This window comes from Podospora pseudocomata, assembly GCF_035222375.1.
Source record: "Podospora pseudocomata strain CBS 415.72m chromosome 2 map unlocalized CBS415.72m_2, whole genome shotgun sequence".
Lineage (NCBI taxonomy): Eukaryota > Fungi > Ascomycota > Sordariomycetes > Sordariales > Podosporaceae > Podospora > Podospora pseudocomata.
The window spans coordinates 1,864,142-1,891,216 of NW_026946365.1; the positions used below are offsets into that span (position 1 = coordinate 1,864,142).

At 53.0% G+C, this 27,075-nt stretch overlaps 11 protein-coding genes across 11 annotated transcripts; 3 read left to right on the forward strand and 8 right to left on the reverse strand.

The window, feature by feature from the left end:
- Positions 1–1,811: 1,811 nt before the first annotated feature.
- Positions 1,812–3,053, reverse strand: QC762_204230 (uncharacterized protein; the record flags this gene model as incomplete). The annotated part of the gene is made up of 1 exon (XM_062887315.1): positions 1,812–3,053. One exon carries the CDS (start codon positions 3,051–3,053, stop codon positions 1,812–1,814), a length of 1,242 nt encoding a protein of 413 aa, XP_062747124.1.
- A 538-nt stretch (positions 3,054–3,591) lies between these two features.
- Positions 3,592–5,838, reverse strand: QC762_204240 (uncharacterized protein; the record flags this gene model as incomplete). The annotated part of the gene is made up of 4 exons (XM_062887316.1): positions 5,100–5,838; positions 4,954–5,031; positions 4,029–4,910; positions 3,592–3,975 (listed from the first exon to the last, which is right to left on the reverse strand). Exons 1-4 carry the CDS (start codon positions 5,280–5,282, stop codon positions 3,592–3,594), a joined length of 1,527 nt encoding a protein of 508 aa, XP_062747125.1. The 5' UTR covers positions 5,283–5,838.
- Positions 5,839–6,105: 267 nt separating this feature from the next.
- QC762_204250 (uncharacterized protein) lies at positions 6,106–7,323 on the reverse strand (the record flags this gene model as incomplete). Its single annotated transcript, XM_062887317.1, has 1 exon — positions 6,106–7,323. One exon carries the CDS (start codon positions 7,321–7,323, stop codon positions 6,106–6,108), a length of 1,218 nt encoding a protein of 405 aa, XP_062747126.1.
- A 424-nt stretch (positions 7,324–7,747) lies between these two features.
- Positions 7,748–9,765, reverse strand: QC762_204260 (uncharacterized protein; the record flags this gene model as incomplete). Its single annotated transcript, XM_062887318.1, has 3 exons — positions 9,653–9,765; positions 9,495–9,589; positions 7,748–9,438 (listed from the first exon to the last, which is right to left on the reverse strand). The coding sequence occupies exons 1-3, from the start codon at positions 9,697–9,699 to the stop codon at positions 7,748–7,750; spliced, it is 1,833 nt and encodes a 610-aa protein (XP_062747127.1). The 5' UTR covers positions 9,700–9,765.
- A 224-nt stretch (positions 9,766–9,989) lies between these two features.
- QC762_204270 (uncharacterized protein) lies at positions 9,990–11,873 on the reverse strand. The gene is made up of 2 exons (XM_062887319.1): positions 10,286–11,873; positions 9,990–10,220 (listed from the first exon to the last, which is right to left on the reverse strand). Exons 1-2 carry the CDS (start codon positions 11,507–11,509, stop codon positions 10,164–10,166), a joined length of 1,281 nt encoding a protein of 426 aa, XP_062747128.1. The 5' UTR covers positions 11,510–11,873; the 3' UTR covers positions 9,990–10,163.
- Positions 11,874–13,510: 1,637 nt separating this feature from the next.
- Positions 13,511–13,937, forward strand: QC762_0035420 (uncharacterized protein; the record flags this gene model as incomplete). The annotated part of the gene is made up of 2 exons (XM_062883281.1): positions 13,511–13,543; positions 13,665–13,937. The coding sequence occupies 2 exons, from the start codon at positions 13,511–13,513 to the stop codon at positions 13,935–13,937; spliced, it is 306 nt and encodes a 101-aa protein (XP_062747129.1).
- A 702-nt stretch (positions 13,938–14,639) lies between these two features.
- QC762_204280 (uncharacterized protein) lies at positions 14,640–16,204 on the forward strand (the record flags this gene model as incomplete). Its single annotated transcript, XM_062887320.1, has 2 exons — positions 14,640–15,112; positions 15,178–16,204. 2 exons carry the CDS (start codon positions 14,640–14,642, stop codon positions 16,202–16,204), a joined length of 1,500 nt encoding a protein of 499 aa, XP_062747130.1.
- A 164-nt stretch (positions 16,205–16,368) lies between these two features.
- Positions 16,369–17,601, reverse strand: QC762_204290 (uncharacterized protein; the record flags this gene model as incomplete). The annotated part of the gene is made up of 1 exon (XM_062887321.1): positions 16,369–17,601. The coding sequence occupies one exon, from the start codon at positions 17,599–17,601 to the stop codon at positions 16,369–16,371; it is 1,233 nt and encodes a 410-aa protein (XP_062747131.1).
- Positions 17,602–18,738: 1,137 nt separating this feature from the next.
- QC762_204300 (uncharacterized protein) lies at positions 18,739–20,351 on the forward strand. The gene is made up of 6 exons (XM_062887322.1): positions 18,739–19,059; positions 19,116–19,206; positions 19,279–19,516; positions 19,587–19,724; positions 19,777–20,193; positions 20,250–20,351. The coding sequence occupies exons 1-6, from the start codon at positions 18,886–18,888 to the stop codon at positions 20,278–20,280; spliced, it is 1,089 nt and encodes a 362-aa protein (XP_062747132.1). The 5' UTR covers positions 18,739–18,885; the 3' UTR covers positions 20,281–20,351.
- A 117-nt stretch (positions 20,352–20,468) lies between these two features.
- QC762_204310 (uncharacterized protein) lies at positions 20,469–22,449 on the reverse strand (the record flags this gene model as incomplete). The annotated part of the gene is made up of 7 exons (XM_062887323.1): positions 20,469–20,771; positions 20,823–21,079; positions 21,144–21,223; positions 21,275–21,372; positions 21,435–21,612; positions 21,671–22,167; positions 22,240–22,449. 7 exons carry the CDS (start codon positions 22,447–22,449, stop codon positions 20,469–20,471), a joined length of 1,623 nt encoding a protein of 540 aa, XP_062747133.1.
- Positions 22,450–24,685: 2,236 nt separating this feature from the next.
- QC762_204320 (uncharacterized protein) lies at positions 24,686–26,795 on the reverse strand (the record flags this gene model as incomplete). The annotated part of the gene is made up of 4 exons (XM_062887324.1): positions 25,934–26,795; positions 25,632–25,875; positions 25,128–25,576; positions 24,686–25,064 (listed from the first exon to the last, which is right to left on the reverse strand). Exons 1-4 carry the CDS (start codon positions 26,065–26,067, stop codon positions 24,686–24,688), a joined length of 1,206 nt encoding a protein of 401 aa, XP_062747134.1. The 5' UTR covers positions 26,068–26,795.
- Between the last annotated feature and the right edge of the window lie 280 nt (positions 26,796–27,075).

Below are 27,075 nucleotides of genomic sequence, written 5' to 3' on the forward strand. Positions count from 1 at the left end.
GAAGGTCACAACAGGCATGACGCCGGGTACCTGTGGGAAGCAAACTACTTGATGACTCGCGGTGCAGTTGACAACTTGCTCAAGACCGGCATGCCAATCCCTGAAGTCTTGGGACTCCCCAGGGCTCCATGTTGATAGTCCCCTTTCAATGCCTGTCTTGCTATATATCCATTTACGGTGTAGAACAACACACTTGGTGGCTGGACACAAGCCGAAAACACTGTGCGGAGGATTTTCCGACGCACAAGTTGATACGGCATCCGTGGTACATCACCTACCTACCTCGTCAGCACCCCACCGCACCTGCAGAGCCTCCTCCCTCTGCTTTCTCTTCATCTTTCCGCCTGTCTCGACTCCTTTGCTACCTCGACCACCTCGACCACGAAAGGCACACGACAATGGTTATGTTTCGAGAATTACGGGCCCTTGTCGAGACATTGACGCCCGCATTCCATCATTGATGCCGCACGCTCTCATCCGTCTGTATCTAAATACGAAAACTGCGGTAGCCGTCTGATGTCCACCTCCATCTCTTTTATCTTCTCGCCCATTCGACCGAAGCTTCTTCTCCACGATGGAAGCCCCCCCCGCACACGATCGGAAGAACTTTCCGAGGGTACCCTTGTCTTTCTCTTTAGGCCTGGACGCTGGTCCCCATCTGATTTCGACACTACTAGAACGAGTCAGCATCATCCCTGGTTGTCGAGCTCTCAGCAAGGAACCATAGTGACGCTTCATGTATTGGGTCTGAGGTGTGGCGGGCATGTTGCAAGGAGAAATCAACCGTGTGTCAGGGAGCCATCGCTTCTGCGAACCAACCGGACTTTTGGAACGAAAATTTGCTCAGACTCTCGTCAACTACGGCTTTCGCTGTGAGCAACGAGTTTTCCTTGACTCGACGAACTCATTGACAGCTCTAGCCTCAGTATAGCTGTGTTGTCCATGCAATACAAGCAAACTCGTAAGCCTGCTGAAGAACTGGCTAATCGACTTGTCATGCACGACGACCATTCGCGCCCAAGAGTCGGCCATCAGGAACGAGCGACTCGAGTGCCCATAAGCAGACGTCCACCTGTCTCTTGCACACTGCCGGCTTTTCAAACGATCAAAACAACGTACCGAATCGACGAGAACGAATCCCACACACCCAGCTCGACAGTTATTGCAAACATTATCTCCTTGGCGATCTCCCATCCGTCCAGACTTTCGGATGAGTCAGGCGAGGCTCACGAGCCTTGCCAACGAGGCCCGACAGCTACTACTTTGGGGGTCTACGCTAAAAAGGAATGGCATTCAGTTCCTTTTAGAGCTGTCTCTATGGGATCGGCATGACTCGCAGCCTCGAACGTCCGAAACATTTCTAGTCGCCGCTCGCCAATCAACTGCGCTCTAGTTTCCGTCGGAAACTCCCACGCGATCGAGGGACAACAACAAGCGTTAGGCCAAGACGGGCGCCATCTTGACAGCCCGGAAACAGTCTAGATCGCGGGTTTACTAGGGAATGGCGCCGTGCCAGCGTTTGAGGCCTGTTGATGGGATTGATGTAGTGTTCGCTGCATCGCCCAAATAACTACACTGAATTGCTGACAGAGAAGGGTTCGGCTTTAGGGAACAGACCTCACCGGCTGCTTTGTCACCTAAGCGAACGCGGGCTGTCGGAGTGTTGGGGAAGATGGGATCAAAATCCAGCTAGAAAAACGAGTGCACAATTCAAGAGCAGGACGACAGAATAGGCAAAATATTGGCATGAAAGTGGATGGATCTCCCCAGCAGCCAGCTGCAAATCTCGGGGGCAATATAGATCGTGTTTACTACACCTGCCCAGAACCCCCTGGCACAGCTTGAGCAGCTCCTTGCTCCTTGACAACCCGCCTAAAGTTCTTTGGGAATCTCCTCGCCAACCTGAACTGCTCCGTTTCTTCTTCCACCGCGGCAGGAAGGTGCTCCCTCCAGGTGCCAGCCATGTCTGATCCGAATCCGAGTTTTCCACCCCACGACCAAGAGATGACGCGCTCTGCTCTCGCGCCTTCAGGGGCGTGGAGGAGGCCGGGGGCGATGTCGACCATGTCTGGGCGGGAGTCGCAGGCGTAAAAGACCACGGCTGAGCAAGTGCTGCAGTGGTAGCGCTGGACGCCTTGGGAGCTGGGGTAGAGGGATAATGTGCCGAGTCTGGGGTCGGTTCCAATGGCGGATTGGAGGGCGGTGGTGTCGAGGGGAAGGGGGGAGGTGGGATCAGAGGCAAAGGTGATGTGTTTTAGCTCTGCAAAGGTCCAGGCAAAGATCTCGGTTCCGGAGACGAGGCGGCAGTCGGAGCAGCCGTCGAGTGAGCCGAGGAGTTTGTAACTCTCTGGATCGACGAACCAAGGCAGTTGCCCCCCCTTTGATTGGCGTTCCTTAAAGTCCCTTTGGGCATCGCCGGCTTTGAGGACGAAGTCGACGCCGCCGCAGTGGCATTTGAGGGGGATGTTGCCCTCTTTTTCGGGAAGGTGGAGGAGGTTGTCAGCATGGGAAAGGAATATGTTTTTATCCTCGGGCCAGTATCCCTCCGAGGTGATTTCTTTCGACTTTTCTCTCCAGCCTAGCCAGCGTCGGGGTTTGGCGGCGGAGGGAGGGTTGAGACCGTTGAGCCAGGGGACTGCCCCGCCGTCGATGGTGTCGGCTAGGAACATGTGAGCGTCCCATTCTATGAGGTTTTGGCCTAGTGGCAGTGGGGAGGAAGGGGTGAGGACGCCGGTGAAGGCGAGGTAGTTGGTGACGCCGGGGGTGGAGTTGTCTTCCCAGAAGAGGGTGGTGGAGCAGTGACTGCAAAAGTAGATGTTTAAGCGGGGGGAGAAGGCATATTGTTTGAGGTCGTCAGAGGGTTGGGGAGGGGGCCCGGGCCAGAGGATGTCGGTGGAGCCGCGCAGGGAGCCGGTGAGGTGCCGGCAGGAGTTGCAGTGGCAGTTTGTTGCTTTGAGAGGGAGGGAGGTGGTGGGGACGGGTTTGGAGGTGAAGGTCAGGGCGCGGCAGTGGCATTGGGCTGTGAGGGTGATGGTATCGGTGTTGGACTCCATAGTGGTGCTGAAGGGTTGGGTTGTTTGATGGTGGGACAGGATGGCGGTGACAGGTGCGGGGGCAGGTCAATATATAGCCCACTTAGGTGATAACGTGTTGGTTAAGAGATGCAGTTTGTATTACCTCCTAAAGTGTGGGTGATCTATCGTAAATACGCTTGATACGCCCGGCAGGCAAAGGCTGTCACCCGAAAGGCGTCGTGAGCTCCAATGGAAAGCGCGGTTGAGAACCAATCTGACGTCACTTAATTGGCTGTTCAACAATGGGCGATGCTCTCTCGGAATAGTTCCTCTTTGGACACCGGCCGGTAACATGAGAACACATGGACAAAAGTAGTTCATCTCCGAGGAAATTCTGTAGTTTGTTTCCACCTACAACTAGAGGAAGAATAATCCAACAACTCCTGAGTGGGAAAATCTCCGATCCAACCATGCTCCAGAAAGACTTACACACCTTGTTGTATACCCACCCCCACCAACTCCAAAACAGCCAAATCCGATGTAAATGCTCATGATGCCCGTCCGTTTCTGCTTTTGTTTATGCCAACCGCTCATCGTTGCGCGCAATGGCACTTGGGCTTGCGAACCCATTCTGTTGGCTGCCTTCGTTCTTTAGTAGCTTCCTGCTTGCTGCTTTGTCGTCATCTTCGTCGTCTGTCATGAGACCATCAAGCTCAAACTCGCTGGCATCCTGCACCTGAGCCTCGTCACCACTGCGAGCGTGGCCGTTGAGGGTAATCTTGGACGGGGGGTTGGCGGCACGGTCGTAGACGTTGATGAACATCATGACGACCAAAAACACCAGGAAGGCCAAGCTGTACATGATCAAAATGTACGCCACGGCGTCCATTCCGGAACCGGCAATGAATGCCATTTGTTCTTCGGTAGCGCCCATAAACAGGAAGCCTGAGGCGTAGAGAAGCTGTATTTGTGTGTTAGCAACACATTGAAGTAGCCCGGTTAGCAAAGACTTACAAAAACAGGAACATATTGGAAGCTGTTGATCTGTGTCCCGTCCTCTGATACGCCTGCCTTGTCCCTGAGCACAAAAGAGATCTCGATGATGCGAGTGACACCAACGGCCATCAATGTATACCCAAATGCCGCGTGTGTCATCGCACTCGTCATCAGCTCCTGAGGATGCGCCGACATGGCCCATCCTGTAATGAAGATGACAAAGCCAGGGACGAAGTTGCGCTTGGGGGTGCCGTCTCGGCCCTTGCTCAGCCAAACTCCAGCAAGGCCGGCGCTCCACCAAATGATGCCCATAGTCGTATGCTGCCAGTCATTCCTGACCCATTCGGTTCCCCATCTGTGCTCAGTGAAGGTGTTAACACAACCCCATGCAGCAATAACGGCGCTGTCGAAGAACTCTTGGCTGCGGCCAGTCCGACGGAGCCAAACCTGACCAACGAGCAGCACGATGGTAAGGAGGACGCCGTATGCGATGAAGGCACTGCCCATGATGAAGTGAGCGGCACATTGTCCCAGGTGATCACCCTGGCAAAAGCCCAGTAGAGTGATACCTCCAAACAGCATCTGAACCCATGATAGCAGCGGGAATGCTTTTCCGTTGACGCTGTGAAGAATGCGAATGAAGGGACGGATACGGCCGTGGATGCCCCGCTCGAGATGTAGCTTCAAATAGACGCCCAAGACAATCTGAGCAACCAGAAGAAAGAACAACGGTGTCGCGGCCTTTGCGTGGGCGTTTTCCGGGTTGAATTCGCGGCCCTTGTGGAGATGGCCGAGGGCGTAGCCTAGCAATGCCAGTACGGTGCTGCCAACTTGTAGTGGGACGTGCCAACGGCTTTTGACGATCTGGGTGTGCGCGCCATTGTCAGCCCCTGCTCTTCGCTTCGAGATGTCGATAACAACCCCTGCTACGCCGTTGACTTACCCCAAGCACCATCCCCAAGGGAAACAGTATCCCAAAGGTAAACGTCTGCAAAATTATGTGTATCCATAGTGTTGTGTCCTGGTATGTTGTCAGCAAGACTCGATGCCCTGGATTCCAATGCTGCCCAGAGCTCACGTCCAACATACGATTGGATCCAGCGATATGGTTGACCCTTCCGGGATGTTGTCCCCGCCGTGATTTCCATGCGATAGCGCCATTGGGAGAAGTGCGGCGGCTACTGTGATCCTGGCGATCGAAGGAGAGATTCGAGGGACATAACGCAACAGAGACGAGGAGCCAATGCTCTCCGCCTGGGTAGCAAAAGCCATGGCGAGGACTCGGTTTCGGCAGGACAAGCAGCTCCCTGGAAGACCGCTTCACTGTGGACGAGCTTGCGCAACTTTGGCACGAATGCACGGATCACCGGTGTCGAAAAGATCAGATGAATGCGGGCGATGACGTTACTGTTATCGTGGGGTTCGTGGCGGACGACGGACAACGAAGGCGCAACCGAGAACAGGAACAGGAACAGGAACAGACACAGGGCTTTCAGGTGCCAGCCGCGGTGGCCAGAAGTTTATCGTTATAAAGGGAGCATGAGAATTTGATCCTTCTTGGAAAAAAGGGATGGGCTTTTCGATCCGGCCTCTTCGGCATCGGAATCTTGTCCAAGTTGCTTGGATTTCCTTGGACAACTCGGCGCTCATATCGACCTGTAACTGCTTCACCCCTGCAGTCGGGTACTCGCTCCTCGGCATTGGGATGCGTGATTGGCCAAGCAAGCAATTCTGGGGGTCTCAATCTAACTGCTTTTGGCCAAGCCTGGGCGCCGGGACATACTGGCTTGTCCAAGTGGGCATGTTCCTCATGTTTCCTCGAGTCGACATCTTGGGAGATGGAAAAACATCGCCAGTTGTTTCACACATTTTGCTCAAGATGTTGGTGTGAGTCGCACAGAGATTATCATTCGGGGCTTACTGGTAACATTGCGCAGGTACCGTAAGCTTCGCCAAAGGTACTCTGCAGCGGAGGGGGGGGGGGTCACTGTTCATCTCTTGGCACCGTTACACAGCCATCCGGACAATCGGGGCACAACAGACAAGCTTTTGAGGCTTCATTAACTCAGGTTGGCAATTAACAATAATATCGCAATTATTTTCCCTGGGCAGCGAGCTTCATGTCGGCCTCCCACTCCTTTTGCATCTCGTCTGCAAACACATCATCGCTCAAGACCCTCCACCCCACTAGAGCCATGCCTTTCCCGCACTCCACCGCTCTCGCAAACGCGTCCTCCGTTGCGGCGGCCCTCGTAAATCCCTTGGTGTGGTTCGGCGAGCCCTCCTCTGTGCCGATTCCGAAAACACCGTGGAACCCGGGGCACTCGTAGCAGACGTCGCCCATGTCGGTGCTACCAGCTAGGATATCCTTCGGCTCGTCATAAGAGACCGTTCCCTCCGGCATCGCCTCGACATATGCCTTGCACAGTGATGCGCTTGGTCGAACGTCGGCATACGAGTTGAGGGGCTCCGTGTGCATCTGGCAGCCGGTTGCGAGCGCAGCGCCCTCAAAACACTTTAGCACTCGCTGCCACAGCGCCTCCGCCTGCGCACGTGTTTGGCTGCGGATGTAGTATTCGACGCAGCAGTTCCCCGGTGTGACGTTGGGCCGGTCACCGGCCGATTTGAAGATACCGTGGATGCGATCGTACGGGCGAATTTGCTGGCGCAGCATGCTGATGGCATTGTACGAGAGGCACACAGCATCGAGTGCGTTGACTCCGTCCCAAGGCGCGATGGCCGCGTGCGACTCCTTGCCGGTGAAGTGGACACGGAACTTGACGTTGGCCAGCATGCGCACAAAAGAGACGCCCCGGATGTGGGACGGGAGGTTGTGGCCTGGCCCTGGATGGACCATCAACGCTGCCGAAGCTCCCTTGTAAGCGCCGGCTGCAATCAACTTCAGTTTACCACCACCTCCCTCCTCGGCAGGAGTCCCCAGGAGACGAACACGACCTGGCAGGCCGGATGCCTTGAGAGCGGCCGCAACGCCAAGGAACGAGGCGAACGATGCTGAGGCAATCAAGTTGTGTCCACAGGCGTGGCCGATGCCAGGAAGGGCGTCATACTCGGCATTGAAGATGACAAGACGGCCACCAGAGCCGAACTCGGCAGAGAATGATGTCTCGAGCCCAAAGGCATGGGGCGTCACCTTGAAGCCCAGTGAGGTCAGGATGGTGACGAAGGCTTCGTGTGCCTTGAACTCTTCATATGCTAGCTCGGGATTGGAGTGTATTTGGTGGTTGATGGATGATATCTCGGCGTTTCTAGCTTGTATCTCATTTTCGATCACGGACGTCCACCGTTGAGCCATGTTGGTGAGGACGTTGATGAGGACTTGATGAAAGGGATTGGTGATGGATGATGCCAGCCAGGAGAAGAACTCAAGTTGGGCAACCGTCTTATATCAGGTTTTGGACAGACCACAACGCCGAATATCCTCAAAACGGTCCGCCAAGGTCTCTGCGAACGGCTCAACTCTCAGCATCACAAAGATCGGTCTGGCTGATGATGGCATTGGATGATTTGCCCTTGGCGCTCCCCGCCACGACAACCCCACCGTTCTCTGATGGTGTTGGTCACTTCAACCAATGGTGCGAGAGTGTGTTCAATATCATCGAGACGGCCATTCGTTCAATTACCTACTCACGCTACTCTGCCGATACCTGAGAGCAAATGATTTCATTGGATATACCGAGACGAAGGAGCAAATCGTGAACTCGACGCCAGGTGCGCAGTCACCCCCGCATCCCCCACATGCCGCCGAAACCAGCAACTGGCACACCGAGACACGAGGCTTGAAAGATGTCGCGAATCTTGGCCATTCCAACCCTTGACCCACCCTCTTGAAGCAGCAACACACAACGCATTGCTTGAACAAGACCTTCATCTTTGAGTTCCCCCAACGCCCAGATTCGCTTGAACGGATCTGTCGTCTCGATCCCCGCCCAGAACAGCGGCCACTGCATGCGATCTGGCTGGTCTTCTCTGCCGGTGGCTAAGCTTTTCTGGATGAGGAGCAACAAAGAATCAACGACGTCGGCAATCTTGACAGTCTGGGACTGGGGTGAAGAAAAGGCGAGATGTTCCTCAGTCAAACTGCATCGGAAGTGGTAGATGCGGAGTGTATAAAAGTTCACTCCAGCCCAATCTGCGTTCAACATCACACGATCTCGGAGCGCAGCATTTGAAGAGGTTAGGCGTAGAACGCGAAGAGGACCTGGCTCACACTGCAAGGCCTGTATCTTGCTCAGGATTTCGTCGCTGGCCTTTGGATCCAGGGGCAGCTGTTCATCGGCAGCGTTATTGACCTCCTGCACGAGGACCCAGGTGTCGTGGATCATGTCAAGAGCGCTGGAGTTCTTCATGTCGTCCACAACCTCGTCATCGGGATATCTCCCGGCCCAGAACGATTCCAGAGTGGTTCTTGAAATCTTGTACAGATCTACCAAAGCTTGCCGAGAAGCTGACGAAGTTAGAAGCCTGGAAATCCTCCCACCTTCTCCTTGTGTGGCTGCTTGTGCATCAATCCAAAAAAGCCAAACCATAAGACGAGCCAACAGTGCCTTTTTCGGCTCCGGCCAGGCCGGATTCTCCGCATCTGCAGAAGTCAACATTTGGTGGAGGTTGAAAGCCGTCAAGTACTCCTCCATCATCTTGCTGAGCTCACTCATCAGCATGCGGTTTCCTGCAGCATGGCGACGCTTCTGATGCAGGTAAAGGAACCAAAAACAGGACATGGCATTCAGAGGGTCGATTTCGCGACTTCGGATCTCTGCCTCCAGCTGCTGATGCCCGAGACGATAGTTCTCATCGGCACGGGCAAACAGGGCGCCTTGGGATCCTGCTCGCCACGCCATTTCGTTCTGTGTTGCTGCCAGGAGGAGATGCAAGACAGCTTTGCTTTCGCGGGCTGTCTCCCACACAATAGCATGAGTAGACCAGTTGGGATTCTTCGCGCTCCCAAACCCAAACGTCGCGCTGCTACGGTACCATGCCAAAGCCTCGCGCTCCGCTTGGGACGGGGATACGCCCAAAGGCAGAGGGGCGAGAAGGGCCTCGGAGCTGATGTGCATGTCCAATGTTGGTTCGGGATACGGGACAGGAAACCATGGCATGAAGTCCGAGCAGCCTAGGCCCGTGAGAAAGCTGAAGTCTGGGACTATGGGCAGGTCGCTCATCGACAAGTCAACGTCCGGCGTCCAAGTGGATGCTTGAGCCTGAATGAGTTGGTCATGTGTGTCGTTGACGGCGGGAGCTAAACGTCTGAGAGACCGACTTTCAGCTTGCGGGATGTCTTCCTCTGGCTGGTGGGTCTGTAGTTCCGGAGGAGGAGGCCATTCACACCCTGCCTTTTGCTTGACACACTTCAAGCAAACAGGGTGTCGCTCATCGCATTTGACATGTCTAGCACGGCACGTCAAGCAGCCTTGCATTGATGCTTGGTCAGTCAAGTGGCTACCCAACCCCACGGGGGATGCTTACCGTTCTTGGATCTCGTCCCGGTTCTCGGTTCAGCGGAGGACATAGACATCTTCTTGGTCTTGCCGACGCGATGTAAGCGTGTACCCGAGTTGGAACTTCGGCGAGGGTGTTGGTAAGTGACAATGGCGTGATGGAAGTCGGGTCATCAGGTTACCTACAGATTTAAGTGGCGACCCATTTTTATCTTATTATCTTCTCTTCGCATGTCGTCCCTTCTTCGTTGGGGAAGGTGTGCTTGCGGGGTTGGGGTTGTGACTATCCAGCCTCGTTCTCACAGAGCTGACCCCTCATGGTCCTGGTGGTTGAAGTGTCGGCTCGACAGACCAATCATCTTTGACCGTCGCGTGAACGCACCAATCGTCTTGTCTCTTCTGCGCGGTTTCTGCATGCACCGAGAGGACAGGGCTTGAAGGACAAATATTGGGTACGCTGCTGTCATCTACAGCTCAGACTGGCCCAGCTGCAAGCATTGACACGAGGACTCAAGCCATGGTGTAAAAAGGTAAACTCTTTCTGTCTCTCTATCCTCATACGTAAGTATCTGCATACAGGTTTTCTTCTATTCGTCTGCTCTAACACCCATTACAAACCCAGGTGCGCCACTCGGCTAGCTGGCTTGCACCCTCCACAACTTCCAATTATTCCTGCAATGGTCTCTGTTATGTCCTATCAAGCCTTCTTGTTCTCGGTGCTTCCGAGTGCTTGCAGTTTCTTGGCGTGGAATTGCTGTTAAATGTCAATCGTCACGATCAGGGAGATAAAGGGGGTCATTGGCTGAAGGAACCACTTACACCATCCACACCAGCCCCAACCAGCTTGAGCGGAATCTTTTGCAACAACCAAGGCACCGGAACATTGACACGGGTCACCTTGGCATCCTCATCTTTGACCTCTGGGTTCAAGAGGACATTCCTCGGAAGCAAAGGGTCGAAAATCGAGGGCCTTGCCAACCCAACCATATCGCAATCACCCCTCCTAAGCGCCTCCTCCATCCCAAGCCTGGTGGTGAAGCCCCCCGTAACCATCAATGGAATCCCGGCTAACTCCCGCTTGGCTACTCTGGCAAACTCGAGAAAGAACGCCTCTCTTTTCTTGGTGCTCTCGGCGAGCATCTCCCTCGGTTTGATATCCTCAAAACTGCCCCCGCTGATCTCGACAAAATCCAGCTCTGTCTTTGCCAGGAGTCGGAGCTGCTCGATGCTGTCTTCTTTGCCTTGCCTGTCGGTTTGCTGGTGATCCACGCTGTTTAGCTTGAGGCCTACGACGAACCCTTTGTATTCTTTGGTGGCTTCCCTCACGGCAGCGATGATCTCGAGGATGACGCGGGCTCGCTTGGCAGCTGTGCCACCGTAGGCATCGGTTCGCTTGTTGGAATGAGGGGAAAGGAACTGCGTGAGGAGGAAGCCGTGGGCGGCGTGGATCTGGACGCCGTTAAAGCCGGCTTTGGCGAGGATGAGGGCGGAGTGGGCGTGCTGGGTGATGAGGGATTGGATTTCGGGGATGGTCATTTCTCGGGGGTGGGCGAAGAGGAGGGTACGGGCTATCTTTGGGAGGAGGCCGGGGCCTAGGTCGAGGGGAATGGGGGAGGGGGCCAAGGGGGGTTCGAACATGGAGCGGGCTTTGGAGGCGAAGCGGAGGAGTTGTTTGCCCGGGTGGATTAGTTGGACTATTACTGGGGATGGGGGGGTGGTGGAGGAGGCAGGGGGGCGGAAGGAAGCTGCCCAGGATTGGAGGGAGGAGAGGAGGGTTTCTTCGGGGAGGTTGGGTTGGTTGGCAAGAACGGCGTTGGTGGTGACTTGGAGGGGGTCGATGGCTACCGAGCCGGTGAGGATGAGGCCCCAGGAGCCGGTAGACCAGGAGGAGGAGATGGCTTTTAATTGGGGGGAGGGGAGGTTGGTGGTGGGATCGGCGCAGTCTTCGAACATGGAGGCTTTGGCGAGGCGGTTGGGGATGGTGAGGTTGGCGACGGGGAGGGTTAGGGGTTGGGAGAGGAGGAGGTTAGGTGATGGAGGCATTTTGGGTGTTGCTGAAGGGGCGGAAGGAGCTTTGGTGAGTATTGAAGATTCAGGGGGTCAAAGCGTGATATCAGGATACGGTGGTGTGGTCTGGAGTCAGCAACGGGTGCAGCTATGCAGTGGGCATGGTGGTGTTTATACTTGAGCATGGAGGCCTTGGTTTGTCTACTTCCGTTGCCCAAGCGGATCATGCCCGTTCCCATGTTTCCCTTTTGACTTCACTGCCTCACTTCCATAAGGCACGCGTGTCACATTGGGTCATACGGCGGGCCTCGGTGTTGACGCTGGACCATCACCAAAGTGTCCGTTTAGCAGGGGTTTTTCTTCGAGATATTTGTCAAACGGACAAACTTTTCCTTCTTGTCTAAGAAGTCACTCATCGAGGCTCCATATCTCGGAGACATATGATGGTTAGGGTGAGGCATGGAGTCTCGCTTTGCTTGTGTAAGCCATCGCGCGCGGATTCCGTTTTGGGACTAGCGGCTGTGCAACCCCAACCCTTGACACAAAGTCACTACAGCCACTTGTTGATGACAATGAGGACAATGTTGGGATGGTTACACCAGCGGCCTACAATTTCTAAGCCCAGTAGTAAGTGCCGTTGGAGTTGGTCTTCTGTTCGGTCAGTACTGAATGCTGATGTTTCATCATTGGTGGTCTTGTCTTGTGCGGAGACTTTTATGTTTGGATGGAGCAATCTTCGCCGCTGATGAAGAACACCGAGGTTTGAAAGCGAGGTTGCGGATGTTTTCTTTTATCACACTTGAGGGTTTGTACTCCGTCAAAGCTTGGTGCAGACGAATAGGGACACGCCTATTTGATGGCAGAGTGTGGGGGGTAAAGGCTTGTAGGGAAGGAACGTTCTCTTGATTACACCCCTTCCAGGCACTGTTAGTCCCCCCCTGGATTCTGCATACAAAAATTGTCTTCTCGACTACCCTCTCTACCAGATGGCTGAATGGGGGTGGGACTGCTGAGGCTCTTGCTGCTTCATGTTGGGGGGTTATAAGGTAACCTGGTAAGTGGTCATGTTGGGGAGTGAAGGTGGGAAGTAGCGGGACCGAAGGTGTGTCAAGGCAAGTTCCAGTGAGGTGCGAAGGCAAGTTCAAGTGCTGTTAAGGGCAGTGGCGTGACTTCTGTTGATGCTGTGAAGGAAGTAGAGAATCTGTCTTACACAACAGCTGAGCTGAGTGCCTTCCTTTCAGTCTGGTGTTGGCGGCAGTTGCTCTCACTGCTGCCTGTCCCTTCCTGTCATTACTTTTGCTGATTAGGCAGTTGCGTCAAGCCAATGGAATGGGTCCTTGGCACGGTTGCCGTTGCCGTTGCTGTTGCTGCTGGAGTACTTGCAGCAGAGCAATCATGAATTACCAGCAGCGGGTTTTGACTCGACAGCAACTTTGATTTGACAGCAGTTTTTCTGACAGCATTTTGGTTTACCAGCAATTCAACTGCTCTTGGCCCTGCCAGCAGAGAGCCATTGCAGCAAAGCATTAGCTTTGGTGTTGGCCTTCCTTTCTGCCACTGGTGTGGTGCCGACTGATATCCTTTCGAGGCAGTAGTTTGTTCAGAAAGCACATTCAGGCGATCGCTCCACTTTACCCCTTGCATTACTTGCCCAGCTTGTACAACGTCAGAAATGTTCCGGCTGTTTGATCCGACACGGTGGCTCTCCTCTCAGATTCATGGTGTTCCGGACCCTTGGCTAAATGACGCTTGATCACTTGAACCGGTACCCTTATTAACGGCTCATTGTCTACACGGCACCCCCACATACCCCCATCACCATAATATTCCTCGATTGGCCAAAATCTGAAGCAAACCCAATTGATAGTTGGTGAGCATCTTTTGCTCGTTCCTGTGGACTTGGCTCTGCATCACACAGCAGACAACAAGCTTTCGCGCTATCACCATCGAACGTGGCCAAGCAAAAGTCATCACATCATGGAGTTTTACTAGCTGACGCCTTTTTACAACCCTGAGATCAAATCCTCTCTTCGCACAATGACTCTTTTCAACCCTCCCGTTATGAGATCTGTGATGATGCTCACCGGGTAATTTCAGCCGCGCAATATAGGAATCGGATGAGGAATTATGCAGCCATCGACCATCCTGGCCCCACGCAGTAGAGATTTGTCCGTTTACATGTTGCATGTAGGACTCGGCAGGTGAAGGTCTCGAAGGCTTTTACACATCGGATATCTTGTCTGCGCACCCGCCATCAAGGCTTCGCCAAGGAATACCACAACGCAGAGGCAGAGCCGCCATCTACACAACCACATGGCAAGATCCGGACCAGCCGCCGCTGCTACCCCACGAATGCCTGTTCATTACCACCCAGTACCGCCCGACTGGTTATACGCACATGAACAAGTACGGACACGGACAAACGCCACAAACAGCGCAGCTCCCTGGCGCAGCCCGCAACTGAGATTGCTCCTCCCGAGGAGCCGTTAGCTTGAGGACTCGGGGTTTACTCGGTCGGTACCATCGTGGAAGATCGGCCGAAATCCCCTGCTGTTCTCCTGAAATGCGCGTTTCCCACGTTCCCGTATATGGCGCCAACAAATGACGCTGCATCTCGAGATTAATCTTCCGCAAATCTCCCCAGTTGCACACCACAGGATCGGCTCGCCCAGGACCACATACACTCTCGTTCCGGGCTCGTCTGTTGTTCCTCGCTCACAGCCTACGTTCCTTACCATCAGCCCTGACCATGTTAATTTATTGACAACCGGCAAAACGCTTGAGTGATCCGATCCCAGTGCTCACAAGATCACAATCTCAAAAGACAAGAAAATCAGATTTAAACATGGGGAGATCGCCATACGATCTAGTGGGAAAAGTCGCACCACTCCCATTACCAGTCTTTTACCACGGACTCACCAGCCACCGCCTGTGGAAGCGGCCGACGAGGGCAAGATATCGGCTCATCCCGTCGATGAGTATATTTCGGGCTGCATTTTCCCAGATTCTCAAGCCACTTCCCCAGGATCTTACCCCAGACGACAAGAAGCGAGTCCCGGAGATCTCCATCGGCGTCTGTGTCTGCCCCTGATTACAAAAGGTTTTGTCATACAGCTCGCCTGCATCACGTTACAAGTCACAACATACGCCGCAGATCTCTCGCCTGATGTTAACTCTCGCCCCCTTTTGCGCCCTGTTGGGCTTGGCGGCAACCTCATATGCCAACCCATTCGACAAACAAGACGCACTTACCGACTGCCTGGTCGGATCAGGCGTTCCAATCAATGCACCTGGTTCGGCCGATTGGAAGCTTGATTCTGCCCCTTTCAACCTGCGGCTCAACTACACCCCCGTCGCTATTGCTGTCCCAACAACAGCCAAGCACGTTCAAGATGCCGTTGCTTGTGCTGCCGAGCTTGGGATCAAAGCCAATGCCAAATGCGGCGGGCACAGTTATGCATCATTCGGTCTCGGTGGCGAAGATGGCCATCTCACGATTGAGATGGACCGAATGAACAAGGTTGTCCTGGACAACAGCACCGGCATTGCAACGGTCGAAGGTGGCTCAAGGTTGGGTCACGTTGCCTGGGAGCTCTACCAGCAAGGTAGGAGGGGATTCAGCCACGGCACATGTCCAGGGTGAGTTGTGATTTCCATTACATTGAATTCAGTTGACAGAATAGTGGGGCTAACTAGAAAGATAGGGTCGGAGTGGGAGGTCATGCACTTCACGGTGGGTATGGTATCAGCTCCCACACCAAGGGTTTAGCTCTTGACTGGATAGTTGGGGCCACCGTTGTCCTCGCCAATTCGACAATTGTCAACTGCTCCAAGACGGAGAATCCGGACTTGTTTTGGGCCATCCGTGGTGCAGGATCCTCCATGGGCGTTGTCACCGAGTTCAGATTCGACACCTTTGAGGTGCCTGAGAAGGTTACCTACTTCATTGCGCCAGTACAATGGCCAACAGAGGCCAGAGCTTTGGTTGGTGTCCGAGCCGTTCAGGAGTTTGCCAAGACTATGCCAATGGAGTTGAACATGCGTTTGTTCATCGCCAAGCGCTTTATCAACCTGGAGGGTTTGTATTATGGAGACAAGGCAGGCCTGCAAGCTGTTCTCGCACCTTTGCAAAAGATAACCAACGCAACACTCGCGGTGGCCACAACAGGTGGCTGGCTGGATCAAATCAAACACTTTGGCAACGGAGTCAACATTGATCAGGGGCACAATCTCGCGCAACATGAGACTTTCTACTCGACCAGTCTTTACACCAAGGCTTTGAGCGAAGAGAAGCTCGAGCAGTTCGTCAGCTACTGGTTCAAGCAGGCCAAGTCCAATCCTAGGGACTGGTATGTGCACATTGACTTGCACGGCGGTGAGAACTCGGCAGTCAGCTCTCAGGATGACGATTCAAGTGCCTATGCGCACCGAGATTATCTTTTGATGTACCTTCTGTATGACCGCATAGACAAGGGCACATATCCCGCCGACGGCCATACCATCATGAGCAACTTTGCCCGCAACATCACCGAGGGCCTGCCCAAAGAGGACTGGGGAATGTACGTCAACTACCCTGACTCCAGGGGTCTTATGGACCAGGAAACAGCGCAGGTCAATTACTGGGGCAAGAATCTACCAAGACTTCAGGCAATCAAGAAGGCCGTTGATCCGAACGATGTCTTTCATTACCCCCAGGGTGTCTTGCCAACTACTGATGCTAGAAGTCTTTGAGCGAGACCTGACATTGGTGGAAAGGACTAACGGTGTGAAGTCAGGGAGATACCCTTGTATATATGAGGAATGGGATAGACGAAAGATTTATTTAAATAAACTCGCAGTTTTCAATTCCAAGGATATCAAAGCATCTGCTCCAAGCGCCTTACAAACTAGCAATCTCACATCATGTTTAGAACCAGCCAAACACCGAAGCTAATGAATGCGACCTTCACCAAGCTTCCTTCTAACCTTTCACTGCCGCTACTCACTTCAGTCAAAGGCCCTCTAGGGCTTGCGACGGTCCTCACTGTTGTCTCATTTCCACCCACAAACGCCCTAGTCACATTCATCCTAGCAACCCACCCCTCCAAAAACCCCTTCACAGCCCAATACGCCGGCTTCCTCTGATAGTCCTTCGTCCAAAGACACGCATCGCCTTTCCCTGGAAACGTCTCCGGCACCCAGCTATACCGATCCGTAAACTGCCACACCGTCACCCCGACACACCTCTCTACCTCGAGACACGCCCTCACTGCAACAACATAATCACTTGCCTGCTGCTCCACCGCCAGCTCACTCGCGTTTTCCACATCCTCTTGCGCCACATCCAGCTCCGTCCAGGCGACATCCACCCCCAGATCAGCAAACCTTTGCAGAGTCGCTATCAAACTCTCCACGCTCGGCGTCTGGCCAACTGTGAAGTGAGCCTGGAGTCCCACGCCATCAATTTTAACACCTTTACTCTGAAGCGACTTGACCAGTTCAACAGCGGCGGTTTGCTTTTCTGGTGCGGTCTCAAGGTTGAAGTCGTTGTAGTAGAGCTTCGTCTCCGGGGGCGCTACCTCCCTTGCAACCTCAAAAGAATGAGCGATATACTCCTCCCCCAACACCTCGAAAAACACCGAGTTGCGAAATGTTCCGTTTTCGTTTAGCGCCTCATTGACGACATCCCAGGCGTAGCAGGCACTGCCAAAGTGGGAGATTACCGAGGTGATGTGTGTTGTGATCAACTGTCGTAACGTGTCTGGTGTCCATGATGTGGAGGAGACAAAGGGGGGGAGTTGGGAGTGCCACGTCAGTGTGTGACAACGCAAGAGGTGGTTGTAGCTGTTGGCAAGGGAGGCGACTTGGTCAGAGGCGTTGAAGGAAAAGTCGCCTGGTTGGGGCTGGATGAGACCCCATTTTTGTGAGTTTTCTGGGGTGAGCTGGCCGAATTCGAGGGGGTTAGAGAGGATGTTTTGGTAGGTTGGGTCGGCGAAGTTATTGGTTTCGGTGGCAGTGCCAAAGTAGAGTTTTCCGGCGGAGAGGAAGAGGGAGTGTAGGCCGGTGGAGGGGGGTTCGCGGTTGGATTGGGCGATTGTTGTTGTTGCCAAGAGGGTGGTGGTGGTCAGGAGGACGGATATTCTTGTCATGGTGATTATGGTGAGTGTTAATGACTCGCAAGCCGTTTGTGGCTTCTGTTTTCAAATGTCAAAATGACAGCTTCTCTGTATTTTCACCTGTTTTACACTATCGCTAACAGTTAACTGTCGTGGACAACTCGAGGGGTGAGCCCGGTTCTTGTATGTGTGCCGCTTTTCACGGGCAGAAGATCTGGGGTATTTTCATGCTTGATTCCGCCGACTTCCGGATTTTTGATAAGTTTAATTCACCTTTTTGGTCACTCGTTTGATCTCCATCTAGGGCTGCGTTTACCTTGTCGGCGCCAAGTGAGCGCTCAGGACAATGCTCAAGCCATCGACGTTTCAGACGAAGAAGCAGCTCCCCGAGTCACGCATTTGGCAATTCAATGCTTTGAAAGCAATGCAACAGACCACAAAACTTCATATATCACTGTTCCAGCTAAGTAATCACCACCAAACCATTGTTTCACATGTGTGAGAGCTGTAGTTATGGCCTCTGAAAAGAAGAAGCAAAAGGGCCTCTAACCCTCTATACCTTTTTAGGGGCAAAATGGTTTCAGGTAACGAAGTCTCTTTCACTAGACTTTGTAGTACAGAAAACCATATTAATGCGTTGCTGGTTTTTTCCTATTTTTCTTCTTTCTTTTTCGTTATCAATGCTCCATTTGATTATTGGCAGTTCCAGGTTTCCAGAGACTTTGCCATGATAACTGGTTACCCCTGAACCCCTTTTTACGCCTTATCAGCCCGCAGTCTGCAACCAAGGTACCATGGGCATCCATTGGCCAATGGACAATATCTTGTATCAACCACCACCAACTTCAGCTGCACTGTGTCGATTGTTGAAGATGTGCAGGTTCCCCGCTGCCAAGTTGGACTGTGCCACAGCTCGGTTCCATCCCCGTCCTTTCCACGGAAGTATCGCGCCATTCGATAATGGAAGAATGGTGCGAGTAGCCGAGCGAACATGCATGCGGTTTGGGGGTCGGAGCTCAATCAGGACGATAAGGTGCTCTCAAATGTGGGCACCAATTGGTTTGAGAAGCCGATTGGTGGGGGAGGGGATAGATTGCGTACGAGATGCATGTGCTGTCGCGCAATCCGGACCAACGCCCGGACGCCTTGTCTTAAACCGGTGTGCGGATGTAACGACGGCAGGGCTAGCGCCCGGTGGGATTCTCACAAGGTCAACCCCGTCACCTGCCACATGAGCGAGGAAGTTTTATTCTAGAACTGCTGTTCACCTTCTTTCCCGCACCACCTCGCTTGTCGATCATTAACAGCACAGCAACAATGACCGAGGAAAAGGCAGCATCTCCAGCCCCCGAGGCGGCCACCAAGGCTCAACCACCGCCACCTGCCGCTGCTTCGTCACCAACCCCAGAACCAGCCCAGCCAGAGCCTGCCCATATTCAAGCTGACGATGAGGAGCCTGATGAGACTGATGTGGACTCATCGTGGGGAGAGGTAGGATATCGGACCGCCTCTGGTCACATTCTATTCCTTTTGCTGACAAGTCACAGGACGCCGTCTCCTCGACTGCTAGCATCTCCAGTTCCATCTTGGACTACAGAAAAGAGAACGGGCGCACTTATCACGCCTATAGAGACGGAAGTTAGTGGCAGCCAAGTCTTGTGACAGGTGGAGAACACTAGTGGTGATAGCGATACTAACACAGTGTAACAGAATACCTGATCCCCAATGATGAACAAGAAAACGAGCGTCTTGATTTTCAACACCATCTTTGGTATCTGACTCTCGATGGTCGGTTGGGATTCGCTCCTCCCGCTCATCCTGAAGCCAAATTTGCTGGTCGGGTTCTCGATGTTGGTACTGGTACAGGTATCTGGGCTATTGATTTTGGTGATGAGCATCCAGATGCCCATGTTATCGGCGTCGACCTCTCACCGATTCAACCGAGCTTGTAAGCGCCTCGGTTTCTTGCAATGGAGACAGAATTATAGGCAACTGCTGACATTGAGTTTCCACTACAGCACACCTCCCAATGTCCACTTTCAAATCGACGATCTGGAGGACGAATGGACCTTCTCACAGCCATTTGACTACATTCACGTTCGCGCCATGTCCGGTTCAATCAAGAACTGGTCTGTGTTTCTTGAAAGATGCATCGAGTATGAACCCCACCCAAAATCTTTCTCAATTGCTTCTGACATGCGAAAATAGAAACTTGAAGCCTGGCGGTTGGCTCGAAGTTCAAGAACCGGGCAGACCCATTGCCGAAGATGACACATTCCCCCCTGACTGTGCTCTCGCCAAAGCTACCGCTCTTTTTGCGGAAGGTCTCGCAGCAGCAGGCTCGCCGCTTCTTGACGTCTTCACTCTCAAGGACTTGTTCAACGGAGCCGGCTTTGTCAGCTACGATGAAAAGCGGGCTTATTGGCCCAGCAACCCTTGGCCCAAAGACAAGAAGCTCAAGGAGATCGCCATGTGGTCCAACACAAACCTCTCCGCCGGCGTTGAGGGTTTCTTGATGGCGGTGGCGACACGCTTCTTGGGCTGGAGTCTGCCAGAAGTCACTGTTCTTTCTGCTCAAGCAAGAGCTGATCTCAATGACAGAAGAATCCATGCCTATTGGCCAGTGTAAGTTTGCCTGATGGTGGCTGTTGATTTGGTTCAAAGCTAACAAGGGTTTGCAGCATCTCTGCATTTGCGCAAAAGCCCGAGTGAAAAACACGAGGATGTAGCTTGCTTTTTGAATACCCATTATGTACCTAAATGCTACCATATATCTAACGTCTATTAAGCATTACCATCGTGTCATTAGTCGTCGTTCCCAATTTTGAGTCCCGCCCCCAGTGCCTATCTTCCAGCAATTGAAATACCATGCCAGCTTTTCCAACCTTTGTTGTCTCAACCTATACAGCAGATATATGGCTCATAGTCCGACCCAACGCTGCCTCCTCCCGCTGTCCTTCAATCTTGAGTGCTGCGGAAAACTTGCTAGCAGCACGAATCTTATCACCATAAGCAACAAAACACAATGGAACGGCTGCCAAAGCTGCACTGATACCAGCAAGCAACGCACAAGACTTGGCAATACCCAAAGCCTTGAGCATATCTTCGATAGCGAGTGGGAGGAGAGCACCAGCAACACTACGCGTGGTGCCCAATGCCGCCAGGGCAGAGGCAGAGTAGATACCATACGCATCCGCAACGTACTAATCTTGATGAGTAAAAAGTCCAGAATGCTTGTGAAAGTGAGTACTCACGTTGATCATTGCTACCCACATGATATTGTAAGCAATTCCATAAGGCACAGTTGCGATAAAGGGGACCGCCCAATGCACATCGGACCGAGCAGACAGTCCAATCCACAGGATTGAGATGACGAAAAACGGGCCTCCAATGCAGGCCAGAGGGAGCCGGAAGTACTCTGCTCTCTTTGTAGGGTGTTTGGCGCTGAGCCGAAGAGTGACTGGGTCGCACCACCAGCAGATGAAGCAGCCGATGATAGTTCCAAGACCAACTTAAAAGATGATAAGCTTTGTGCTAGGTAGGTACTGAAAACAGTAGTTGGGAGGAGCACTTACTGATCGTAAACAATAGCCCTGAAACACCAGGACTGAATCCGTACACGCCCACGAAAATAGCGTAATAGATCTGGACCATCCTGTGACCGGTTGTTAGTATAATTCAACGCATGAAGATCCAGCCGACGTACATGTAGAACACCGAGTAAATAAACCCGATGTAAAGAGATGTGAGAACCACCACCATCTCTCCACATAGCAACTCCAACGGGCGCAGTAAGGTTGTTTTCTACCCCTATTTGTCAGCCCCATTCCCCTTAATCCTCTCAGGGATACCTGTCACAAACTCACCAAAGTGACAAAGACACTCTTCTGACTCAACTCCGCCGGCGCCACCCACCTCCTCCCATCCTCCCTCGGCTCCTCCTTATTCAACCTCTCCGCCTTCCTCTTCAAAATCTTGGCCGCCAACGTCTCAGGGATGGCCAACACTGAAGCCAGCGTGACTCCCGCAAAGATCAACGCGATCCTATTTCCTCGTCAGCCCCCCTCATCTCTTTTTACCCATAATTTCTGAAAGTACTCACCAAAAAACCCACCTCCACCCCCAAATCCCTCCCACAAAACCCCCCAAAACTGGCGCCCCCAAAGGCCCCACAAACGTAGAAGCACTCCAAACCATCAACATCCTTCCCCGCTGTACCTCATCCCCAAAGCAATCAGCTATAACCCCCCCAAACACACTCAACGGCGGACTCCCAAAAGTCCCGCACAAGAACCTCATCAACAAAAAACTCCACCAACTCGGCGCAACAGACGCCCCCGCCGTGCTAGCCACAAACAATAAGAAACCCGTCACAAGAATGGGTTTCCTCCCGTAGGTTTCGGACAAGGGCGCAAAAATGATAGGCCCGAAGCAGAACCCCATTAGGTAGAGCGAGGCAGGGAGGACAGATTGGGGGCCGACGGGGACGTGAAATTCAGCAGATAGGAGGGGGAAGAGGTTGGCCGAGGCGATGGTGGAGCCCATTGTTGAATTGAGGCATGTGAGGGTAGCGCAGAGGAGCAGGATGGATTTCTTTTTCTGTTTAGAGGGGAGGAGGTATGGTTAGAAGAGCAAAGGGGGAGAAGAGACGGAGGAGGAGGGATGACGAACCATGGACCAGTTGTAGGGGTTCTCGGGGTCGTTAGGAGAGAACGACACAACAGCGTATTCTTGCTGGTCGGGTGGTGTTGGTGAGGAGGCGTTGTCGTCATGGTTGGATGCCAGCGAGATGGTATCATGAGTGCTGGAACCGCTAGAGGAGCTACTGCTGTTCACCACCGGAAAAGGCGTAACCTTTTCCTCCACCTCTGCTTTCTCCATTGTTGAAGCTGGGGCGTTCCAATATTTAAATTAAAACCAAAGCAAAGCAAGTTGAATTGCCCAAAACAAAAACACCTCAAAAAAAAAAAAGAAAAAAAAGAAGTTACGGTTGCTATATGTAACAAGACACAAGCACAACTTGTAAAACGAGAGCACGAAATTAATGAAAAGTCAAGACCAAGAGTCGTCAACTTGCCTGAGGAGTTGATGAGTGTCTGGAAACAAAAAGGGGACACCAACCTGTCCCTATTTAAAGCCACAGCACCATGCACTCCGCATTTTCATTCTCCAACCACCCGGGACGGAAGCTAAAAGCCAAGGCCCATCAGTCTAGTCTCCTCGTTCTACAGAAACACAATGCAGTGACTCAATTTTCCGGGACTCCCCCTGGCCTTCCTGTTCAAGCATGGAAGCAAAGCTGGTAAGCGGTCCCGGTTGCCCCTAGCCAGGAAGAAATTTCATTGCTATCACGGGACAATGTAGTATCGTAACGTCTGAGCACCGGAAACAAGCCGTCTCCTCTGCTGCTTGGTCCCGGTCCGATGACGGCTACACTCCCCGCCGGCCGGTGGTGCCCTTCCGCCGACCAGGGGCCATTAGCAGTCTGGGCGGTCGTGGGAGGTGGGGTCTTGAAGGAACCGCATCCCCGGAATCACCTAGCAGGAGGGAAGTTCCACAGGTTCAAGGTGAGATGATTCGTGGAACATGGGATGGGAACAAGGACTCGGGCAGACAGGGTGCGGTACCCCCAGAGATCAAAGATCGAGTCCAGCCACGAAACTCGAGACGGGTCTCAAGTCACTCCAACGTGTGTTGGCATCGGCGTTCCTGAGCTTGTGTACTCGCATGTTACTACGCTGCTAGCGAATTAAAAAGATGTTCTACGAATACGAACGTAGCGGTCACAGAGTTGAAAGAAGCCGCGGCATATGGGTCAACTTATCCGGAATTAGTCCTGTTGCTTTCCGTTAGTCATGACGATCATCCTGTGGGTTGGGTGACCATGGCCTCGAACTCGACCTTGGCGTTTTCTGGAACTCAATGCAAGTTTGGGACCTAGCGGCTGTTGAAACTGCCCAACCTCCAACGGTGATTGGCGTCTCGATCTGAGCCCACCAGGTGGATGATGTTCAAGGCTGAAGTTGATAAACAGCCCGATTTGGAATGTTTTCAGAGTGCACTTACACCAGAAAAGTGGGTATCTCTGGTCCGAAGTAAACCATCTGAGGTCCATTGGCAGCGCGAGCTTCATCAAAGGATGAAAAGGTCCTGTGTTTGTTTGGTGTTGAGGTTGTAGGTAGACCCAGGAGCTCTGGGTCTGTTGCGTCATCAGACCACAGGGGAGCTATTAGAGCCACAACGAAGGAGCGGTGAAAGATGTATGGATGGGACGAATTTTGATGCTTGATGATGTCCTTCTTCAATATTCTCAGGACCTTGAGGCTAGAAACCCATAGCAGAGTCAGCGGAGAGTTCACAGTGAGAAACGCACAATATTTCCCCAGTCATGTGCAGAACCAGCCAAGTTTGCCATATTGCAGATAAATCCCCGGCAGGCTGTTCCTCTTTGCGCTTCCGATTGGCCCCAAGTCTGCGCAAATGGTCACCTGCCATCCTGATATCACCCAATATTCGGCGTAAACCTGGCTGGCCGACCGGCATGCCATCGGAGAGGCACCAAGCGTGCTGCTCTCGAACTCCGATATCGTTCCGCTTCAGCGCTTTAGCCATCAGAGAACCTCTTCGATGTTCCGTATCTTCAAGGGCGTATCACTGGGTTCGACAGACCGCCAGTTGCGTGAGCGATGACATTACACCAATGCCCCGCCAAACTGTCTCGATTAATCCAGGCCACCCTTCCAGAACTCCAGCCCAAGGCTCATGTGCAGCAAATGAATAGTCATGACTCATGGGAGGTGCCAAAATGCAAGGTAAATAGAATCTGTATGTCTTGTTCCTAAACGGGTTAAATAATCTGACCACCAAACCGTCACCCTCCATCTCACTCAACTCCCTTAAACGCCAAACCCAGCCAGGTATCATATGCAAAAAGACCACGACACCGCTATTATATAGTTGCGATGCGTTCCCACGTTGCTGCCACAGCCATAAAACCTCAAAACGCAGTCATCTTCTGACTCCGTGATTGCGCCTTTGTATATCGACTACAGCTAAGATAGAGGGGTGAAAAACACGGTTGAAGGGGTATCTCATCAAAGTCGGAAACCATGCAGAGCTATGAAACAATAGAAAGAAGTCGGTTGTAGAGCCTCAAAACGAGGTTGATCAGTAGAGCGACAATGCCGACCACGGCATAAATCTGGAGGAACTCAAACTTGTAACGAGTGCGAACCTCGGTCTCGAGAAAGCCTTCCTGGTTCTTGTTGGCAGCGGTGGGCGGGCTCGCCGGGAAACGACCAGTGGAGATGTACTGCTCCATCAGAGCATCCTTCTCATACCACCGCTCCCGGAGCCACACATCGAACTTCTCGGCGCTGTCCAGGGGAATATCCGCAATACGGAATCGACGCCAATAGAGGTTGACTGACTTTGGAGGTTGGCCGCGGAAGTAGGTACCTGAGAGAGTAAAAAGCTGCTCGCCGAACTTCCCACGCCTATGACAAAGTGACCTGTCAGAGACAAATCACACTCTCCACATAAGGGCAATGGAAACTTACGGTACACCTTCGTATGCCACAGTGCAATCGTATACATACTCCACAGTGCCCTTGAGTTCGTTCAGGCAAAAGAAACTACCAGTGCTTCTCGGGAGAAGCATGTGCTCCGGGTCCTTGACTCCAATCTTCTCGGCCCACTTCGCAGACTTGTTCCGTCCATTTTGCGATGCGTTTGTGCCTTCGGGGAAGAGCAGGAGCCACATTGGGTTTAGGTATTTCGTGCCATCGGGGGTCGTGTTGTATGTTTTGAGCTTGCCGAGACGGTGGGCCAGGCGTGGCTGGTCAACAGCCATCTTCCGGGACATAAAGATGAAGCCATAGAAAACCATGCCAAGTCCTGCGATAGGAATGTATTTGAGTGACTCCTTCAAGATGATGTAGACATAGCCATGCATCTGAGGGCTATTGGCGTACCCAATCCACCACAGATATAGCCAGTCAGTGTAGATCTGTGCGTTGCGGTTAGTCAGTCTGGCAACAGCGCAACAGGAAAAGACACTCTACCTGATGGTTGGCAATCATCACCATGCGCTCTGGAAACGAAAACTCAACCCTACCATCCTTCGTTTTCTTGATCTGATCTGCCACCGAGGCATCCCCGCTTATGCGTATCGTGGTGGGGCCCCACCAGTTTGTGGAAGTTGTGATCAGCAGCCCAAAAGACTGTTTCGTCAACGCCATATAGGAGTAGTAGATATCGTGGTCGACGTAGTACAGCGGCGAGCCGATCAGTTGTGTAAGATGGATACTGCAAAGACCTTAGTTAACGACGAGCTGGAAGAAGGAGATGAAGTGACGAGACCTACGCAATACAGCCAGCCATAAAATAGACGAAGAATGAGAAGCCTCTCAAGAACTGGACCAATTTCCCGTGCTTTTCCTTTCCAGACGGATGGGCTGGAGCAACGGCCGAGGCCGCCGCTTTGGTATTAACCGTCATTGCTAGGTCCCGCGACGGCGGGCGAGTTACAACAATGTGTTGGACTTGTTGGCGGGTGCGGAGTGCGGAGAGGAGCTGGAATACGCTGAGATAGCAGTTTTCTCGAAGCTATTTTATGGGTGAGGCTTGTGCGAGGCAGCAACAGGTGCGAAGGTTTACGATCGTGGGAGGGTAATTGTAAAGGCAAGGTTGACGGCAAGGCAGGCAGTTGATAAGCGATACGAGGGAGCTGATGCGGGAGACGGTTAGGTCAGGCTGGCGAGCTGTCGAAGCCACCGTTGTTGTTGGGCTAATAAGGTGGTTAGTCGTAGCTCATGAGGCGCGGCCGGATGCAGTGCGTGCGGCGTGAAGGTTCCCCGAGACTCCGACCCAACTGGCTGACATGGAAGTCTACCTGTCAAACAGCTTTTCGCACAGTTGGGCTTGAAGACATCGTCAAAGGGCCGAGGTGTTGAGATCGGAGCACACGGGATTCCCCGTCCTTGATGAAACATTGCAACTCCATTCAGGGTGCCTATCCGAGGCTGCCGTAGGTGTCGTCATGTGTGCACATGCGCATCCCACCTCATTTGTGGCTCTGAATTCCGTCCAGGCTCCAGCAGCTTGGATGCAGTCGCCCTGCCAGCCCACAACCAGCAACCTACAGTAGGCGAGCTGGGCACCTGCCTGCGGGTGGAAGATCAGTAAATGCCGGCTCCGACCCGAGGAGACAGAAGCTTGGTTGGAGCTAGGACCAACGGCCAAGCCGCCAGCGGGGCCACCGGCAATTCTGACGTTTTCCATTGGTTGAAGACAGTGTGGTCCCGTAGTATCCTTATCGATACGGATAACGATGTCATCCTCCCGGTCCAAGTGCTCCCTAAAGAACCGAAGTTCTTCATGGACCCTGAGTGCATGAACGAGTGCTCAAAGCCGCCGACATACACCCACTAGCTTTGGCCATTCCTTCTGTCAACTCTAAACTCGTCTTCGCGTAACAAAATTTCCCAAAGCCACAGCGCAGCTGGT

Excerpts from the sequence above, each read along its gene's own strand:
- QC762_204270 (XM_062887319.1), bottom strand. The coding sequence starts at position 11,509 with ATGCCTCCATCACCTAACCTCCTCCTCTCCCAACCCCTAACCCTCCCC. Across the intron at positions 10,221-10,285 it reads TTGGGGCTGGTGTGGATGGT|CAATTCCACGCCAAGAAACT; the intron begins GTAAGTGGTTCC and ends GACATTTAACAG.
- QC762_204300 (XM_062887322.1), top strand. The coding sequence starts at position 18,886 with ATGACCGAGGAAAAGGCAGCATCTCCAGCCCCCGAGGCGGCCACCAAG. Across the intron at positions 19,517-19,586 it reads TCACCGATTCAACCGAGCTT|CACACCTCCCAATGTCCACT; the intron begins GTAAGCGCCTCG and ends TTTCCACTACAG. Across the intron at positions 20,194-20,249 it reads ATCCATGCCTATTGGCCAGT|CATCTCTGCATTTGCGCAAA; the intron begins GTAAGTTTGCCT and ends AAGGGTTTGCAG.